The following is a 19,639-nucleotide window of genomic DNA, read 5'->3' as shown; positions in this document are numbered from 1 at the left end:
CCTCTTAAGGAAGCGAGGAAAGAGTAAGGGAGAGCCCTGAACAGGGACAAATCTACCACAGTGACTACATATGGGAGGGAGCTAAAGACATAAAGCAATTGTTGCTTTGGGCACCAACACTTTGGAAAATCTGGCTTCTTTATGTTGCCGTGACCTGGAGAGGTCAGAGTAAGGGGAGCAAAGTCCAGAAGCATCAGCCTCAATACTTCCCCTGTCAGCAATGCTAATGAGATGAGAGCAGAGAGGACAACCTTGCATGCCTCAGAAAAGTGTCATGAAGCGTAAATGAGATTATGCGTGGGAAGCTCATAGCACGGTACTAAACACATGATAAGCCCTCGAGGGTGTCAGCCATCAGTATTACAATATAAGCAAAGAATTGCAATCAAAATGTCTATCAAAAGAAGAAAGCTTAAATGAATTATGATATATCTATGCATTGACATACTATATAACCATTTTTATTTATTTATTTTTATTATTATTTTAAATTCTCACCTGAGGACATGCTTAGAGAGAGGGAGAGAGAGAAACATCAATGTGAGAGAATCAGTTGCCTCACACACATGCCCCAACTGGAGGGATCAAGCCCACAACCCAGGCATGTGCTCTGACAGGGAATCGAACCAGCAACCTTTCAGTGCACAGGACGATGCTTAATCAACTGGGCTATACAACTATTTTTAAAGGTGCCGTGGATATGCACTGAGTTAAAGAGATGCCAGCTACAATAAATGAAAAGGCAAGGTAAAGAATTTTACATATGGTATGAGTCCGTTTCTTAACACAAATTATATTTATGTATATATGTGCAAAACATGTACACATAAAGACATATATATACATATATATACATATACATACATACATATATATATACTTATATATATACTAGGGGCCCGGTGCACAAATTCGTGCACGGATGGGTCCCTTGGCCTGGCCAGCGATTGGGGCTGATCGGGGTGGCTGGGGTTAGGGACCACAGGAGGTTGGCTGTGGGAGCACACTGACCACCAGGGGGCAGCTCCTGTGTTGAGCGTCTGCCCCCTGGTGGTCAGTGCATATCATAGCTACCGGCTGGTCGTCCGGTCCTAATGGTTGCTTAGGCTTTTATATATATAGATATGTACACACACATATACATACATATATACTCACTTAGAAGAATACACACTGAACTGTTGCCAGTCATTACCTAAGAATAGTGAGGAGAGGGGACTCTCACTATTGAACACCTAAAATTGCAAAATGTTTCAACAAGTAAGTATTATTTCCATGGATTTTTTTAAACTATAAAGAAGGAGGATGGCTTAACTTTACATGGCAATATTCCCTGGAAATGTAACCATAGAAGTAAGCTTTCCTGTTTTTGTCCCTTCTTTCCCTCACCCACTCACACAGTTACATTCATGAGTTCAGCCCAACTGGCTCCAGACTCAGGGCAATAAGCTTGTGGTACAGAGACGAGAAGGTTCCAGGTCCTGCCTGAAGAAGCTCACAGTCAAGGCCCATAAGTAGACCAGAACACCAAGGGTGATGAACAGTGACAAGGTCCTTAAGACAGAGAAGAACATGGAGAGGAGCTGGAAAGACGAGATTGAGGATGAGCAGGCATCGGGCTTCCAGAGAGACAAGGAAGGGTGAGGACATGGGGTCCAAATGTCGAACACCTCAGACTAAGACTTCAAGATAAGTGTGGTTATCCCCAGCTGGTTTGGCTCAGTGGATAGAGCATCGGCCCATGGACTGAAGGGTCTGGGTTCGATTCCAGTCAAGGGCACATACCTCGGTTGCAGGCTCGTGTGGGAGACAACCAATCGATGTCTCTCTCACATCCCTTCCACTCTCTCTAAAAGTCAATGGAAAAATATGCTCGGGTGAGGACTAACAACAACAAAAAAGGTAAGTGTAGTTAATATGCTGAAGGTCTACTGTTAGGCTTAGACATGCTTGGATAGTTAAGGAATACAGGAACTCTGTACTTTCTGCTCAATTTTTCTATAAACCTAAAATTGCTCACAAAATAAGTCTATTAAAGAGAGAGAGAAAAAAGAAAGTGAAATGTAGACTTTTTCAGACAAACAGAAGCTGTGAGAATTCACTGCCAGCAGCCTTGTACTAATAGGAACTGTTAAAGAAAGTTCTGGAGGCAAAAGGATACCTGATGGGAATGGGTATTTTACAAAAAGAAATAAAAAGTATGAAAATGGTAAAAATAATGGCAAAGATAAAAAACATTTTTTTCTCATTTTAATTGACTTCCTAAAGCAAACATAGAACAAAGTATTGTAGGGTTTATGACATGTGTAGAAGTAAAATGCAGGAAAACAACAGCAGAAAAGATGGAGAGAGGAAGTAGAAATATACTGCTGTAAGGTTCTTACACTGTTTCTTGCACTATATGCAAAGTGGTATAATTTTATCTTAACATATGTTGTGATAAGTTAAAGAAGTATATTATAGGCCAGCTGGCATGGCTCCGTGGTTGAACATCAGCCTGTGAACCAGGAGGTCATGGTTCAATTCCTGGTCAGGGCATATGCCTTGGTTGCAGGCTTGATCCCCAGTGTGGGGCATGCAGGAGACAGCTGATCAATGATCCTCTCTCATCACTGATGTTTATATCTCTCCCTCTCCCTTTCTCTATGGAATCAATAAAAATATATATTTTTTAAAAGAAGTATATTATAATTCCTAAAACAATCAATAATATTTTTAGAAGAGTTATAACTAATAAGCCTATCATAGAGATCAACTGGAATTATTTTTGAAAATTAGTTTTTTCTTAAAAAGGTAGGAAAACAGCAAGAAGAATACAGTGAGACAAATAGAAAACAAATAGCAAGATGATATATTTAAATCAAGCCATATCAACAGTAACATCAAGTGTAAATGATCTAAACATTCAAACTTAAAAGGCAGAAATTATTAAATTGGATTTTTAAAAAAGCAACACCCAGCCAACTACAATAATCACACTTTAAGTATAAGGCGTAGATAGGTTAAAAGTAAGTGGACAGAAATGCACCATACAGACACTAAACCAAGCTGGAGTGTATATATTAGTATCAGAAAAAGGAGTATTACCAGGGATAAAGAGGGACATTACACAGTGATAAAAAGAGCAATTTATTCAAGAAAACAGAGCAATACTCAATGTGTATGCACTCAATAACAAAGCTTCAAAATACACAAAGTAAAAACTGTTAGAATTGAAAGAAAAATAGATATATCATAATCATAGGTGCAGATTCCAACATTTCTCTCAGTAGTTGACAGAACATAAATAAAGATAGAAGACATGAACAGTTTTCAACCAGCTTGACCTAATGGATATTTTTATAAGATACTCCACCCAAAAACATTGGGATATACATTCTTTCTAAGTGCACATGGAACACTGACCAAATTAGAGCAGATGGAACCATAAAATAAATCTCAACAAATTTGCCCTGGCCAGTTTTTCTCAGTGGTTAGAGCATCAGAAGGGTCACGGGTTCGATTCCCAGTCAAGGGTACATACCTCAGTTGCAGGCTTGATCCCCAGCCCCATCGGGACATGTGCAGGAAGCAACCAACTAATGTGTCTCTCTCACATCAATGTTTCTCTCTCTCTCTCTCTCTCTCTATATATATATATATATATATCTCCTCTCTCTCTTTCACCCCCTTCCTCTTGCCTTCTCCTCTACTCTCCCTAAAAAAAAAAAAAAAAAAATCAATGGGAAAAAATATCCTCAAGTGAGGATTAAAAAAAACCTGCAACAACTTTAAAAAAGAGATAATACAAAGTTTGTTCTCTGATAAAAAAAAAAAAAAAAGACTTAAACTAAGAATCAAATAACAGAAAAATATTTGGAAAACCCTCAAATATTTAGAAATTAAACAACACTTGTAAATAACTCACTGGTTAAAGGAAAAATCATTATGGGCACTTAAAATACTTTACACTGAAAAGTAATGAAATATGACATATCAGAACTTAAGGATGAAAATAACATAATACTTAAGTACTTACATTTAATAGCAATCTTACAATGTAAAATTCAGGTGTTACAAAAGAAAGGCAAAAAAATAAATAAATAAAGAGTTAAGCATCCCTCACAAGAAGAAAAAAGAAGAACAGCAATTAAATTGCCCCCAAAAAATCTCCAAGGAAGAAAATGATGTAGATTAGAGCAGAAATTATTTAACTAGAAAATAAATATACAATAGAAAATATCAAAGCCAAAACTTGATGCTCTGAAATAACTAATAAAGTTAATAATCCTCTGATAAGAATTATCTAGGGGGGAAAAATAGAAAAGGCAACAATAAGCAATAACAGGTTGGGAAATGGGGCCATACTACAGATATCATGGACAATAGAGAGAAAATTACCACTTCCCAACACATAATGAAATAACAGACCTAAGCAGTGATTATTTGAGACCACTAACATCATTAGAGGAAGGTTGGTGAGGAATTTTACAATGAAAGCATCCAACACCTGTGCCCACAGCTCAATAGTAACATCTCTAAAAGTGGGGCAGCCAGACGTTGTTTCCTGATGTTCTGTAATAAGTACATAAAACAACATATGAAGTAGTGTTTACAAACAAAACTTGATGGAGAGCATTATGCTAAGTGAAATAAGCCAGTCAGAGAAAGACAAGTACCATATGATTTCACTCATATGTGAAATCTAATGAACAAAATGAATTAACAAGCAAAATAGAGACAGACTCATAGAGAGGAGGTAGACAGCTATCGAAGGAGGGGGGGCGGCGCGGGGGGGGGGGGGCGACTCTGTGTGGGCGGTGGAGGGATTGAGCACAAAAAGAAAAAGAAGAGAAAAAGCCATGGACACAGACAACAGTGGTGTGATTGCTGGGGGGAGGGGAGCTGAGGAAGGTGGAGGAGGGTATAGAGGGGGTAAATGTTGATGGATATAGACTTGACTTGGGGTGGTGAACATACAATACAGTGTACAGATGAAATGTTGTAGAACTGTGCACCTGAACACTGTATAAATGTGTTAAACAGTGTCACCCTAATAAATTCAACAAAAAGGAAAAAATATAAATTAAAAAATTAAATAAATAAGAAAAACAAGATTTGAAGCAGAATCTAATCAAGTCTTCAAATGTAATTTTCAGTTTACAGAAAACAAAGGGACATGTTAAATTACACCGTGAGAATAATGACCACCAAATCCAAACTGTGGAAAACTCTACAAGACTAATGACCCCTTCAATAAATAAATGATGTAGGGAGAAGATGAGAGGAATAACCAATTAGAGATTTAAAGAGATTTAAGATCAAAAGGAGAAAACTGTAAAAAAAAAAACACATAAAAAAAAACTGACTTCAGAGACACAGCGACCTAATGAAATGTGTGGACCTTTATTTGGATCATGATACAAACCAGCCAACCATAAGAAGACCGTGAGACAGCCAGGGAAAACTGGACATGGACTGGTGGGCTAGACGGCATTACTGCTCATTTGGCTGAGTGTGATAATAACACTGCAATTAGGTGTAAGTCTCACTGGATAGAATGATAGAATGTCTCCAATTTCCTTTATAATACACCAGCATAACTGCACAAAACTTCTATAGAGAAAATGGTCACCTTTTATTAGGGTTTTAAGAAAACCTAAATAAATGGAAAAATATAACATGTTTATGGATTGGAAGTCTACATGTTGTTAAGAGGGCAATGGTCTCCAAATTACCTGCAGGTTCTATGCAAACCCAATCAAAATCCTAGTAGACGTTTTGTTTTGTTTTATGAGGATCTGATGAGCTTATTTTGAAACATATGGGAATGCAAAGGCTTGGGAATAACAAGTCATGCCCTGGCCAGTGTGGCTCAATTGGCTGGAGCTTCATCCCATGCACTGAAAGGTTGCTGGTTCGATTCCCAGTCAGGGCAATTCCCAGTTGGGTTTCAGGCTCAATCCCCAGCAAGGGCATGCAGGAGGCAGCTGATCAATGTTTCTCCCCCAAAGTGATGTTTCTCTCTTCCTCCCTCTCTAAAATCAATTAAAAAAAAAAACTTTAAAAAAAAATAACAAGTCACATCAAAGAAGAAAAACAAGGTGGGAAGTCTTAATCAAATATCAAGACTTACTACAAATCTAAAGTAATCAAGATGGTATGGTGTTGGCTGAGGAGAGACAGACCACTAGAAGAGGACTCGGTCCAGACAAAGACTGTCATAAACAGGTACTGGATTATAACAGGAGGCACCCTAGAACACTGGGGAAAGAATGTGTTTTTGATAAGCGGTATTGTGACAATTACAGAAATGAAGCTGGACACCACTTACACACACTGAACCAAAATTAAAATCAGAGAGATTATAGGCCTAAATGTGAAAGAATAAAAACTAAAGTCTTTAGAGCAATATAAAAGAATATGTTTAAGATATTGGGGTGAAGGAAGACATTTTTTAAAAGCTTCAAAATGTACTAAGGGTCAAGGAAAATGTGGATAAATGTAACTTCATGGAAATTAATAGCTCTGGTCACTAAAAGGACACCACAAGGAGAGCTGAAACTCAAGCTACAGGGTGAGGGAAGATGGTTACCATACAGAACTGACGAAGGTTTGAAATCTAGAATACACAAAGAATCTGTACAAATCGACAGGAAAAAGACAGACAATCTATCTCCCCACCCCCAACAAAAAAATTTAAAAAGGCACTTCACAAAAAAGAAAAATAAAGAAATATAGAAATCCAACAAACATACGAAAAGGTGTTCAAACTTCTAAGTAATGAAAACGTAAATTAAAACCACAATGCGATATTGTTATACACAACCACACTGCCAGATTGGCTGAAAATTTTAAAGCTGGCATTAGCAACTGGCAGATAAATTGTGGGACAAAGGTAGGACTGTAAGCTGATGCACCCACTTTGGAAAACTTGCATTGTCACTAAGTAGGTTAGGGTGCTCATCACACAGTAGTTCTCTCCTGGGTATACAGAAATGCCTACAATGTGCACCCAGACACAAAACTGTTCATAATAGTGAGAAAACAACAGTAGATGGAAAAATGTCAGAACACTGTTGTAAAAGAAGCAACTCAAACTACATGCAAAACCACAAAGTAACATATCCTACATGATTTCATATATGTCAAGTTCAGAAACAATAAAATAAAATTATATCATCTGAAGGTATATATTTAGGTGCTAAAAGTGAAAGAAAATCAAGGATGTGATGAAGATAAAAGTCAGATGGTGGGTACTGCCGGGCAGGAATGGGGGCAGACTTTAAGGATGACTTGAGTAATGTCTACATAGGTACTGGCTTCATAAAAATGCCTTAGACTTTACATGTATATTTTATCCAATTATCTCTGTGTCATATTTCACAATAACAGAAGTTTTACAGAAAATTAAAGAAAAGAGAGATTAAAGAAGAAAAATCATCTGATAATCTCAATAGATGTGAAAGAAGCATTATATAAAATTCAGACTTCATTGAGAATTTTTAAAACTCTTAGTAAGTTTATTCTATAAAGTAAATTACCTGTACTCTTCACAGAGGTCAACTATACCATGAAAGGCAAAAAAAGACTGAAAAACTATTAAGAGATTCAAGGAGACTAAAGAAACATAAAAGTTAAATGCAATATGTGATGCTGGATTGGATTTTGGACCTAAAACCCAAACAGAAAACCTAATTATATATATATATATATATCCAACCAGTGTGGCTCAGTGGTTGAGTGTTGATCTATGAACCAGAAGGTCATGGCTCGATTCCTGGTCAAGGCACATGCCTGGGTTGTGGGCTCAATCCCCAGTAGGGGCTGTGCAGGAGGCAGTTGGTCAATGATTCCCTCTCATCATTGATGTTTCTATCCCTCTTTTTCTCCCTTCCTCTCTGAAATCAATAAAAAATATTTTTTAAATCTGATATAAAGGACATTATTAGGACAACTGGAAAATTTTGATTGAAATCTTTATATTAGACAATAGTATTGGGTCAAAGTTAAATTTCCTCATTTTTATCATTGTACTGTGATTATACAAGTGAATGGTGAATGTCCTTGTTCTTAGAAAAATGCACAATGAAGTATTTAGAGGAAAGGCAACATGGTATCTACAACTTACTCTCAAAAAAAAAAAAGTAAAACTATAGAGAGAATAAAAAAAATCAAATGTGGCAAAATGTTAACAATTGATGAATCTGAGTAAAAGATATACAATAAATAACTGTTTCTATTCTTGAAACTTTTCTGTGTGAAATTATTTCTAAAAGTCTAAAAACAACCTCTTAGCCCTGGCCAGTGTGGCTCAGTTGTTGGAACATTGTCCCATGCACAGAAAGGTCACGGGTTTGATTCCCAGTCAGGGCACATTCCTGGGTGGTGGGTTCGATCCCCAGTCCAGGCGCATGTAGAACAAGGGGGGAGGACTTACTCTACCTGACACCTTTAAGACAAGGTGGCAATGAAGAGCTCAGATAACAGGTAGCATTTTCAATAAATGGCACTGGATCCACTGGATACCACATGAACGAAAATATGCTACCTCGCATTATACACAAATACAGAAAGCAATTCCAGGTGGACCATCAATCCGAATGTGGAAGGTAAAACAAATAAAACTTCGAGAAAGCAATATAAGAAAATATCTTGGTGGCCTTGGGGGAGGCAAATGTTTCTTATACATGACATGAAAAGCACTAACCATAAAAGAAAAAATGGATAGATCGTGAACTACATTTAAATTAAGAATTGCTCATCAAAAGACGCCGTTCAGAGTACCATCATTTTCCGATCTGCAAAATTGGGATAATAACTGGACTCATTCAGTAGCAATTGCTGCAAGCCTGTGATGATTTAATAGATGTAAAGACATAGAATATAATTTTTTAAAGTTAGAGTGAATGGAAGGTAAGGAATGAGACTCTGAGTGGCATCCAGTCTTTACAGAAGAATGGTGTCCTCGGGGGAAGGTACGAAGGAAGGCGGCAGGAAGAGGAGTCTAGAACGAGAGACATGCAATTGTCTGTAAGTGGAAGGAAAGGATGCGTGTAATGTGTGGGAAGAAAGATGCAGACAGAGGTACATCTGATGGAGGGAATGGACAAGAAGAGAGGCACTCTCTCTGCAACAGGAGGGAAGAAAGCTTTCAGATACAGATTGGGGCAGATTGAAAATTAAAAGACATGCCTGAGTTTCTGCTTTCTTTGTGAAACAAGAATCAAGGTCATCTGCTGAGAGTAGGAGGCATAATCTGAGCCTGGAGTAGATTCCAGTCAGCACCACAGGGATGACATCAGATGGGGCAGGACAAGCTGCAGGAAAGTCCCTGAAGCACAGTGCAGTCAGTAGGACGAGCCAGCAAGACTCCAAGGGGTGTGTCCCAGTCACCCATGCACTCTACCTCTCCCAGTACTGCACATGGGAGAGAAGCCCAGTTACAATCCTCATTATCTAAACACCATAAAATTTCACCCACACTCCCTTCCTGACTTACCAGGTGGTCAGTAAAACAATAATGAGAATAATGGAAAAGCCTAATATAAATGAACCCCAGCATCCTGGGGACAGCCCATAGGCCACCTCATCCATGAGTCCCCACAAAACTGTTACAGAGAAGTGACCACCAGTGTCAGCCTAAACCAGACACAACAAGGGGTGTGAACATGCGAAGGACAGGTGGAACTTACCGGTTGAAGACGTTATCACTGAAAGCATACTTCTCCAGGCGAGTGAGGGGAGGCAGGTTATCCTGGCCTGGGATGTCCAAGAAAGCTGTCACCCTCATGCTGTCACAGTCTGGGCCATAGTCTTCAAATCCATCTGAAGGAGAAGAGGGAAAAAATACACTCCTAAGTGTGCATCGACGGTGACAGGTCACACCTGGGCAGAGGCATGGCCTTGCAGCCTGCTGTGCACTTCCATAGCCCTTTCCAGCGGAAGCCTGTGAGGACTGCAAAGTTGACCATCATCTAAAACAAAGGGAGGATTCATCATCCAGGAGAAGGTGATGAGACCAGAGTCATAAAGAAAACAGAATGCCCTTCTAGTGCCATTGGTCCAACGCCCTAGTCACCTCTCCTTGCGGATGGGGCACCCCTCTACCAGGGAACTCAGAAGCAAGAAACCAAAGAAGCTCACCTATGAAAATGGCCATGGAGTTCTGTGCAAACAGGTTTAAAATTGTCAAAAGAAAAACAAGTTTGAGCTCGTAAGCAAGAATCTGACAGAAAGCATGCCCATGTCTTGTCTTGTCTTAAATGTGCCTGTCATACAGCTTCATCCACTCCATAACTCAATGCCCATGGACCCACACCCCTGGCTTGGCAACACCCAACCAGACCCTCCGTGTGGATGTCTGCAAGCTCCTCTGACTCCCTCTAGCCAACAATGAGCACTAGTCACAAAGACTCTTCCTCCTCAATCCTGGGCTTTCCTTCATCCCCAGCTAAGAGCAGGCACCTCGTTCCACCCAATGGGGTGGGGTGGCTGAGCCCAGGGACACTGAATTAGATTGAACCCCCCAACTACTACTTACCAGCTGTGTGACCAGAGGAAGCGACTTAACCTCTCCACGCATCCATGTTGTCCTATGGAGGCTGGCTATAAAACCTCACCCTCACCCCATCAGGATGTTGGGAAAATGAGTTCATGTGGGAAAACAGTTGTGGGAAGGGGTCTTAAGTTATGACGGGAGTGGGAGGAGGGGTTGTCACTATTGAAAAATCAAAACCACAAGCCTGCCCTGGCTGGTGTTTCTCAGTGGTTAGCGCGTCGGTGCGCACACCGAAAGGTCATGGATTCAATTCCCAGTCAAGGGCACGGACCTGTGTTTCAGGTTCGCTCTCCAGGGGGTGCTTGTGGGAGGCAACCAGTCGATATGTCTCTCCCCTCGGTATTTCTCTCTCTCTCTCCCTTCCCCCAACTTCCCTTCCACTCTCTCTGAAAAAGCACTGAAAAAAAATATCCTCAGGTGAGGATTTAAAACAACAACAACAAAAACCTACAGGCCTGCATGACCTATGACTGTAGAGTCCAGATTTACACCACCTGCAAAGTGCAGGAGCCACACTGAGCTACTGGGAAGGTCACTGTCCAGATTTACTCCAATTTTGGCATCCTAGCAAGCAAAAAAAAAAAGAAGCTGCTCTAAAGAGACTGTAACAATCCAATAAGCATGAAATTTCATGAAACAATCCTGCTGAAGATAAATAGGCAATAAAAAATTTCAAACTATACATGGTTCCAAACCATCAAGAAGAGGAAGAGTTAGCAGACACAACAAAGGAGAATTTGCACCTCAAGATTACAAATATTAGAAAAGCCAGAAATGGATTATCAGTAGGATCAAAAAATAGATACCATAATGTCCTAGCCCAGTGGTCGGCAAACTCATTAGTCAACAGAGCCAAATATCAACAGACAACGATTGAAATTTCTTTTGAGAGCCAAATTTTTTAAACTTAAACTTCTTCTAACGCCACTTTTTCAAAATGGACTCGCCCAGGCCGTGGTATTTTGTGGAAGAGCCACACTCAACGGGCCAAAGAGCCGCATGTGGCTCGCGAGCCGCAGTTTGCCGACCACGGTCCTAGCCAGTTTGGCTCAGTGGACAGAGCATCAGCCTGAGGGCTGAAGGATCCTGGGTTCAATGCCCAGTCAAGGGTATGTACCTCAGTTTCCTCGATCCCCGGCCCTGGTCAGGGTGCATGCAGGAGGCAACCAATCCATGTGTCTCTCTCACATCGATGTTTTTCTCTCTCTGTCTCTCCTCCTCACCTTCCACTCTCTCTTAAAAAAAAAAAAAAAGGAAAAATACCTTCGGGTGAGGATTTTTAAAATATCCTATATAATGAAAGGCTAATATGCAAATTGTCCCCTCAGGAGTTCGACCTACCAGGAGTTCGACGGCCCACTATGATGTACACTGACCATCAGGGGGCGGCACAAAATGAAGGAAGGCCCTGGCCAGCAGCCGGCAGCCAGGGGAAGGAAGGCCCTGGCTGGCCGCCGGAAGGCCCCAATTGGCCCTGATCGCCGGCCAGGCCTGGGGACCCAACCCATGCATGAATTTTGTGCACTGGGCCTCTAGTTATCTACCTATATATATATAAAACCCTAATATGCAAATAGACCAAACGGCAGAACAACTGAATAATCAGTCACTATGACGTGTGCTGACCACCAGGGGGCACATGCAGAACATGGCAGGTGTTGGCCATGGCGAGATGGTGGAGCAGGTGAGTAGGGGCGCCAGACCAAGGCGGGGCACCGGTTGCTGTCATTGGTGCGAGCCTCTGGTGGTTACTGAAAATTCTTTGCTCCCACGCACCGCAGTCGTGCCCAGCACTCGCACCCGCTGCTGGGGCCGCCGCTCCCACCCACTGCCAGCACCCGGTGCCAGTCCTGATCGCTCAGTGGTGCCAGTCCTGATCGCTCAGTGCCATCAGTGGGTGCGAGCAGCAGCTGTTGGCCCCAATCGCCCCTGAGGGCTTCTCTATCCCCCCCCCCCCGCCCCGCTCCTGAGGGGCAATCGGGGCAGCAGCCGCTGCTGGTACCCACTGATGGCGCCGGCCCTGCTCATACCCACTGCTGGCGCCAACCCCAATTGCTCCACGCTGTCAGCGGGTGCTAGCGGGACCGGTGCCATCAGCGCGTGGGAGCGGTGGCAGCAGGAGCTGGGCTGCTGGCAGACAGGGGACCTGGGGGCCGTGGCAGGAGGGGTCAGGTGGGGGCGCAGAGGATGAGCAGAGACCTGTCCCTGTGCCCACCGCAGCCTCGCGGCCCACAGTTCCTTTCAAGGTGCACGAATTCGTGCACTGGGCTCCTAGTATATAATAAAAAAAAAAAAAAAGAGGAGAGTGTGGGGGTGGGAGGAACAAGCACATTTGAGAAAGAACCAAGTAGAAATGAAAAATAGAGACAATTTGATAAAAAAAAAAAAAATTCAGTAGCTGGCTTAAATAGCAGTTTAGACACAGTTCAAGAGGGAGTTAGTGAGCTGGAAGACTGATCTGACAAATCACCCAGAACACTGGACAGAGAAATAAAGAGTTGGAAAGTACTCGACAACAATTAAGGCACACGAAAAATGGAGTGCTAAGGTCTAAAATAAATCCAATGGAAATTACAGAAAGAGGGGTTAGTGAAAATAGGAAGAGGCAATACTTAGAGATTATGGCTAAGAATGTCAGAATGGAAAAAAAAGTATGAATATCCAATTTGAAGAATTACAAATCCTAAACTGAATGATTAATAATAAATGAATGCTTAGATTGTAGAACACCAATGGCAAAAATATAAGCATCTAAAGAAAACAGAAAAAGTAAAGATTATATCCCAGATCTCTCATTTACAAGATGTTAGAGGCAAACATATAATCAGTAGGAGTGTGGGATCTTGAGTCAAAATACCTGATTGTGAAGGCCAACTCTGTCTCTTATAAGGTATGTCAACTCTGGATAAATATCTCATCTCTGATTCTGTTGTCTCACCCTAAAGTGAATGCCTACCTGAGATGACTGTTGTAGTGTAGGTTAAATGACATCAGACAGAACAACAGACAGTCACACAGACATAGTTATATAGCATCTGACACACATAAGCACTCTGAAAACATCAGCTGCAGGTATTATAATTAAATTATTGATATTGTTTATGTTTCTATCTCCAGTGTTCAAAGCAATCACAACCACTAGAAAGTGTTCATGTGTGGGGAAGGGGAAGAAGGGGGACCTCCTGGAAAGAAAAACATCAGTGAGGAGACACCTCTACATTCACTCAGCCCAGACTCTGTCTGGACTCCTAATCATGCATTTGTGTGGCAATCTCCACGGCAGAGCTAAGGCAGAGATTTGGGAGACTGTCCTCTACAGGAGAGACAGAGATAACAATTTAACCTCAATCAATTTAAGTACCTATTCAAACAAAACAAAAAATATCAAAACTCTTTGAATGCATACTGTAGAATTCACAGATTTTATAGCACATAATATTCACAATATCCAGGTTACAATCCAACCTTACTCAAAAAACAAAAGAAAAACAAAACAAAACAGGAAAACATGAACTAGCTAAAATAGAAAAAAAAATCAAAACAGATTGAACCTAAAAGAATATAACTGTTGTAATTTCAGACAAGGATTTTAAAGCAACTATTATAGCCCTAACCAGTTTGGCTCAGTGGATAGAGCGTCGGCCTGTGGACTTGAGTGTCCCAGGTTCGATTCCGGTCAAGGACATGTACCTTGGTTGCTGGCACATCCCCAGTAGGGGGTGTGCAGGAGGCAGCTGATCGATGTTTCTCTCTCATCGATGTTTCTAACTCTCCCTCTCCCTTCCTCTCTGTAAAAAATCAATAAAATATATATATATTTTTAAAAAATAATAAAGCAACTATTATAAAATGCTTATGCATGTAAAGGAAAAATATGCCTAAAATGAATGAAAACATAAGGAATCTCAGAAAAGAAATGTTAACTATAAAAAGACACCAAATAAAAATTCTAAAATGGAAATAATATCTGAAACTCAAAAATTCATTGCATGGACATACCAGAACAGAGATGATAAAATAATGCCCCCAAACTCCCCATATTTGGTAAAAGAAATAAATGTACATAATCAAGGATCTCAGCAAATCTCAAGAAGATAAACACACAGAAAACCACACATAGAAACATCCTAGTCAAACTGCTAATAATCGAAGATGATAATCTTGAAAGCAGCAGAAGAAAACAATCATTACATACAAGGAGCAATGATTCGCATGATCTCTGACTTCTCACCAGAAACAATGGAGGCAGAAGACCTTGGAAACACATCTTTAAAGGACTGAAAGAAAAAACTGTCAATCCACAACTTCAGATCTATCCAGTGAAAGATCCTTACAGAATCAAGATGAAATAAAAACACTGTCAATTTAAAAAAAAAAAAAAAAACCCTAAATTGTTTTTATTAAAAAATTTTTAATATGTTTTTATTGATTTTTTAGAGAGAGAGGAAGAGAGAAAAAGAAATAGAAACATTGATGAGAGAAATATCAACATTGATCGGCTGCCTCCTGCACAACAGGGATGGAGCCTACAACCCAGGCATGTGCCCTGACTGGGACTGAACCAGTGACCTCTTTGTGTATGGGTCGATGCTCAACCACCAAGCCACACTGGTTGGGTACTTTTTAAATTTTTTATTTATCTATTTATTTTTATTGAGGTAACACTGGCTAATAACACTATATAAATTTCAAGAATTTATTTTTAGCACACCCTTTAAACAGGCAGCCAATGTAATCTACAGAAATGCTAAAAGAAGTTCTGCAGAATGAAAAGGAACGACCATTTGGAAGTGTTATCTTCAAATGATAACAAGAGCATTGGAAATGGCAAATATGTGGGTAAATTTTTTAAAAAATATTTTTCCTCTTAATTTCCTCAAAACATATATGATGCGTAAAGCAATACAAAGCAGAAATTATAACTTCATATTGTGGAATTTATAACCTTGCAGATGTACTATATAATAAAAGGTATAACACAAAGTAGGAGGGGAATAATTGGAACTATACAGTTGTCAGGTTTCAACGTTTTACATAAAGTGGCGCATTATTAACTCTAAGTAGACTGTTTCTATCTCTGCAGCTAAACTCGGAGGCCCTTTAAACCCTGGGACTGTGTCATATAAGCCTGGAACACAGCAGACACTTAATAAATACTGGTTTCTATAGAAATCAGTCTCCTGAGACTTTGATTACCAGGATTCAATTCATGAGAGTCTAGCAGCCCCTGAGAAAGCTGAGAAAATCTGGTTTCCACAAAAATGAGGTGCAGCAAGTAGCCTAAAGCTGCCTGCAGCTGCACCCACGTGAGTTATAAAGCAGCCGAGACATTAATTCATTCAGTTCTGCTTGCAAAAATGAGAGATCTTAGCTTCAGAAAAGAGAGAAGGCAGATCAAAGACTATAATATAACTGCTAAAATAAAATAATGAATTCTAACATTCAATATAAAGTACATGACTTATTCAAAAATATCCAATCATCCTAATGAATATAGTAGAATTAAATTTTGGTAATTCATATTACGTACAGAAGGAGGGGCAGAGAGAGGAAAGAGATGTAAAATTCATCTGAAATAGTAAGGAATCTGAATTACGGGGATTTGTTTTAAGAAATGGAATTGCAGCTTTAATCCTCTCCAGAACAAAGAGAACCAGCCTCCGTGCTATCACTGATGGGCCCCACACTCTCAGGCTGCTCAGCCCCCAGCCAGCCAGGCTGCAAATCTACAGCCTGTCACCTGGCCTCCGAGGATGGACAGCTTGGGACAGCACATCCCCACGTGTGACACATGGAAGGTCCATTCAATGTCACTAAATCACACAGTGGGAAAATTATCCCTGGTTCATTCTGATTAAATCAGAGGAAGCTGCTCTTGGCACTGGTGTACGAGCACTTCCCCGACGCTGGTGAATCTCCTTCTAACATAGAGCAGGTCTCAGGTTTGCAATCTTTGCAGGCAACTGTGGTCAGTCTAGATTTTAATTGTGTTATTTTATTTTTGTCTTTTATTTTGGTGAAATTTCATGTCAAACAACTGACACAAGTCTTGTAAAATGTGTTTAAATTAAAAAATTATCTGACATAAAGAAAACCATAGGTGGTATATAAAGCAGAAATAGGAAAAGCAGGACACAAATGACTGGCTTCTGAAAAACACTGCATTCACGGAATCCAAGAAAAACATTCCCATCAATAACATCATGTTCATATGCGAATGGCAGTGCCTTTTATTCCAAGTACTGAAAATCAACTTGTTTTTTTAATATACAGGTAGTCATTTTCTCTTGTGTGACTCACCATCCTAGCCCCTTTCAAAATGAAAAAATCCTACATGAGCCCACATTCATAGGATTATCTGTAATATTATTACTATGTACCTGGAAACAATGTACTGGATTTTTTGAACTACAAATAAAAGGGCCAGAGTTTACTAAAATGGACATGCAAGAGATATTTGGGTTTGCTGGCCACCAAGCATTATCTTTAGGGCAATTCTGAAGGCATTCTGACCAGGTACCGAGATTAACAACCTCTTCCCATGATGTTTTAATGTTTTCTTTAGTCTTCAAAGACAAACTAAATTCATCAACAGCTGATGAACTATATAATAATACTAGAGGCCAATGCACAAAATTAGTGCACGGGTAGGGTCCCTAAGCCTGGCCATGGATCAGGGTGGATCAGGGTCTCCACCTCCCGGCCTTGCCATCTCCTCGCCTCCTCCTTCCCTCACTCCCTCAGCGCCCTGCCGCCTGGTGGTCATGTTCCACCATGTTCCGCGCCGCCCCCTGGCGGTCAGCACATATCACAGGGAGTGATCAAACTCCCAGTCTGCCAGTTGAACTCCTGAGGGGACAATTTGCATATTAGCCTTTTATTACATAGGATTATATAGGATAGCAAGATTTCTCAGCCTCAGCACTACTGAAGTGATCATTCTCTGTGTGGGGCTGTACACTGTAGGGTGTTCACCTCACTAGATGCCAAGAGCACCCACGCTTTCCCCAAGTTATGACCACCAAACATGTCTCCACGCCCTAGATGATTTGGCTCAGTGGATAGAGCGCCGGCTCACAGACCAAAGGGTCTGGGTTCAATTCTGGCCAAGCATACATACCTCGATTGCCGGCTCCATACCCAGCCCTGATCATGGGGCCGTGCGGGAGGCGACCAATCGATGTCTCTCTCACATTGATGTTTCTCTGTCTCTCCCTCTCCCTTTCACTCTCTCTAAAAATCAATGGAAAAATATCCACAGGTGAGGATTAACAACAACAACAAAAGTGTCTCCAGACATTGCCCTGAGTCCCTAGCTGAGAACTGCTGTTAGAAAGACACACCAAGTGTTAAAATCTAGCCCTACACAGTGGCCTGAGCAGCCCCTGGTGAGTGATGGTCCCACACAGAGAGAGGTTTCAGGTCAGCAGGAACGACCTGACCTACCTTTGCCTCTCTGACCGCAGCTCCCACTCTTCCTTTTGCCCGTCATGCCCTTTTCTCTGGCCATGAGGCTCTTGGTTATCTCCCAAACGATTCAGTCACTTCCTTGGCTAAGGGCTGTTGCCCTGCCTGGGGTCTCCCTCTGCCTAGAATTCTCCTCCCCAAGACATCCTTTCTGATAATTTCCTTCTCCTCTTTAGAATCTTTGCCCATTCATTCTCTCAGTGTGGTCCTCCCTGACCACCTTATTTTGAAACTGCAAGCCTCCCACCCACACTCCCCCCTGCCTTACCCTGATCCACATTCTATTTTTCCAGAGACCTCATCACCTTCTAACACACAAAATGTTTACTTCCCATGTTCACTGTTTACCAGCTGGTCCACTCCCCCACCTCTGCCCCTGCACCTTCTTGTGTTTTGTTTAAAATACAAAAGAGAAAAAAGAAACATTGACCGTGATTGCCTTTATGTACTTTCCATGCCGTGACGAACTTTTGAGCAAAAGCTGCTTTCTAAGTTTCTGCCCCATGTTAGGTTCATTGGCAAGTTTATACAGGACATCACTAACCCTTTACCAAAAAATGATTAGTAATTTAATGCCAACAGAGACCATCAGAAGGGCTTACAAGAACTATCAGTTTGATTCACAGGGTGGGTGGCCTCTCCATCACACCTTATGCTCAGCACCCTGTCCCCTGCCCACACCACATGCCATCATGTTTCCCTGAGCCGTATGGCCCATATCCCAGCGACTCTGTTGCATCACACTCAGCAGCTATGGCTGCCACCTGCCCTCCGGGGGACAGTCCAAGTTTAGAAACCCAGCTAACCAGCTAAGAGATATACAGCTCACCTCCACTTTCCAACCAAAACCAGGTGGTCCTGAAGCAGCAGTCTTGAGCTCACACAACCAAAGACAAGACTGAATCCTCTTCAATAAGGTCCTGATCAGTTTGCAAAGAATAACAGAGTCTAGCATCCTTTGACCCTGATGTTCAGTAACTAAGGGGAAAAAAGGCTCTTCCCTGATTAACAATCTCACCAGAAAAACAATTTCTGGAACCTACAACTCAGGGAAAACAAGGATTTACTCTCCTCTATGCTTACTAGTTACTCAAGGCTTACCTTCTAAAATAATGAACACTGTCAGTATATTCATCATCTAAAGCAGACTTGGCATAAAATAAACTGGATGAGGATGCTCTAGTGAAAACACACAATGGGCCCAGGAGCACCTGCCTATGTGTCAGTGGTTTTCACAAAACTCTAATCTGTTTTAAAACACTAAGTACGAATTAATGTTTTAAGTACAATGCTAAGTGAATGTGTTTACAGGTTCAAAGTACAGCCGACACAATCTAGTAAAAAGAAAGAAAATAAATTGTATAGGTCATTTTGCATCAAGAAAAGGATCAAAAATCTAGTACAAAAATAGAAAGATTATAAAGAGCGAACCCACCTCAAATATACTATCTTCTGCATGGCTAACTTCATGTGACAAGAGTAAACTGTAATTCAATATTCAACAGAGGACTAGTGATCAGAGATGAAAATGGCATGGTCCCCCGACTCCAAAAGCTCCCAAGGGAACACGATTGTCATACACATAACAACCCACAATTCCCCAAAGCAAGAGCCAAGGATGAAGGTGTAAAT

The 19,639-nt window shown here is 41.0% G+C and overlaps 1 protein-coding gene across 2 annotated transcripts in view; it reads right to left on the bottom strand.

Annotated features, from left to right (window-relative positions):
* The window catches only part of LOC103285776 (serine/threonine-protein phosphatase 4 regulatory subunit 1-like), a 79,011-nt gene that overhangs the window by 44,599 nt on the left and 14,773 nt on the right, over positions 1-19,639 (bottom strand). For both annotated transcript variants that reach the window (XM_008141208.3, XM_028145070.2), the window contains exon 3: positions 9,675-9,807. In XM_008141208.3, coding sequence (XP_008139430.3) covers positions 9,675-9,807 — 133 coding nt within the window. The remainder of the gene's footprint in view (positions 1-9,674; positions 9,808-19,639) is intronic.

The sequence above is a fragment of the Eptesicus fuscus genome, chromosome 12, assembly GCF_027574615.1.
Source record: "Eptesicus fuscus isolate TK198812 chromosome 12, DD_ASM_mEF_20220401, whole genome shotgun sequence".
Classification (NCBI taxonomy): Eukaryota; Metazoa; Chordata; class Mammalia; order Chiroptera; family Vespertilionidae; genus Eptesicus; species Eptesicus fuscus.
Note: the sequence above shows the minus strand (reverse complement) of the source record. Positions and strands in the feature narration are given on the sequence as shown.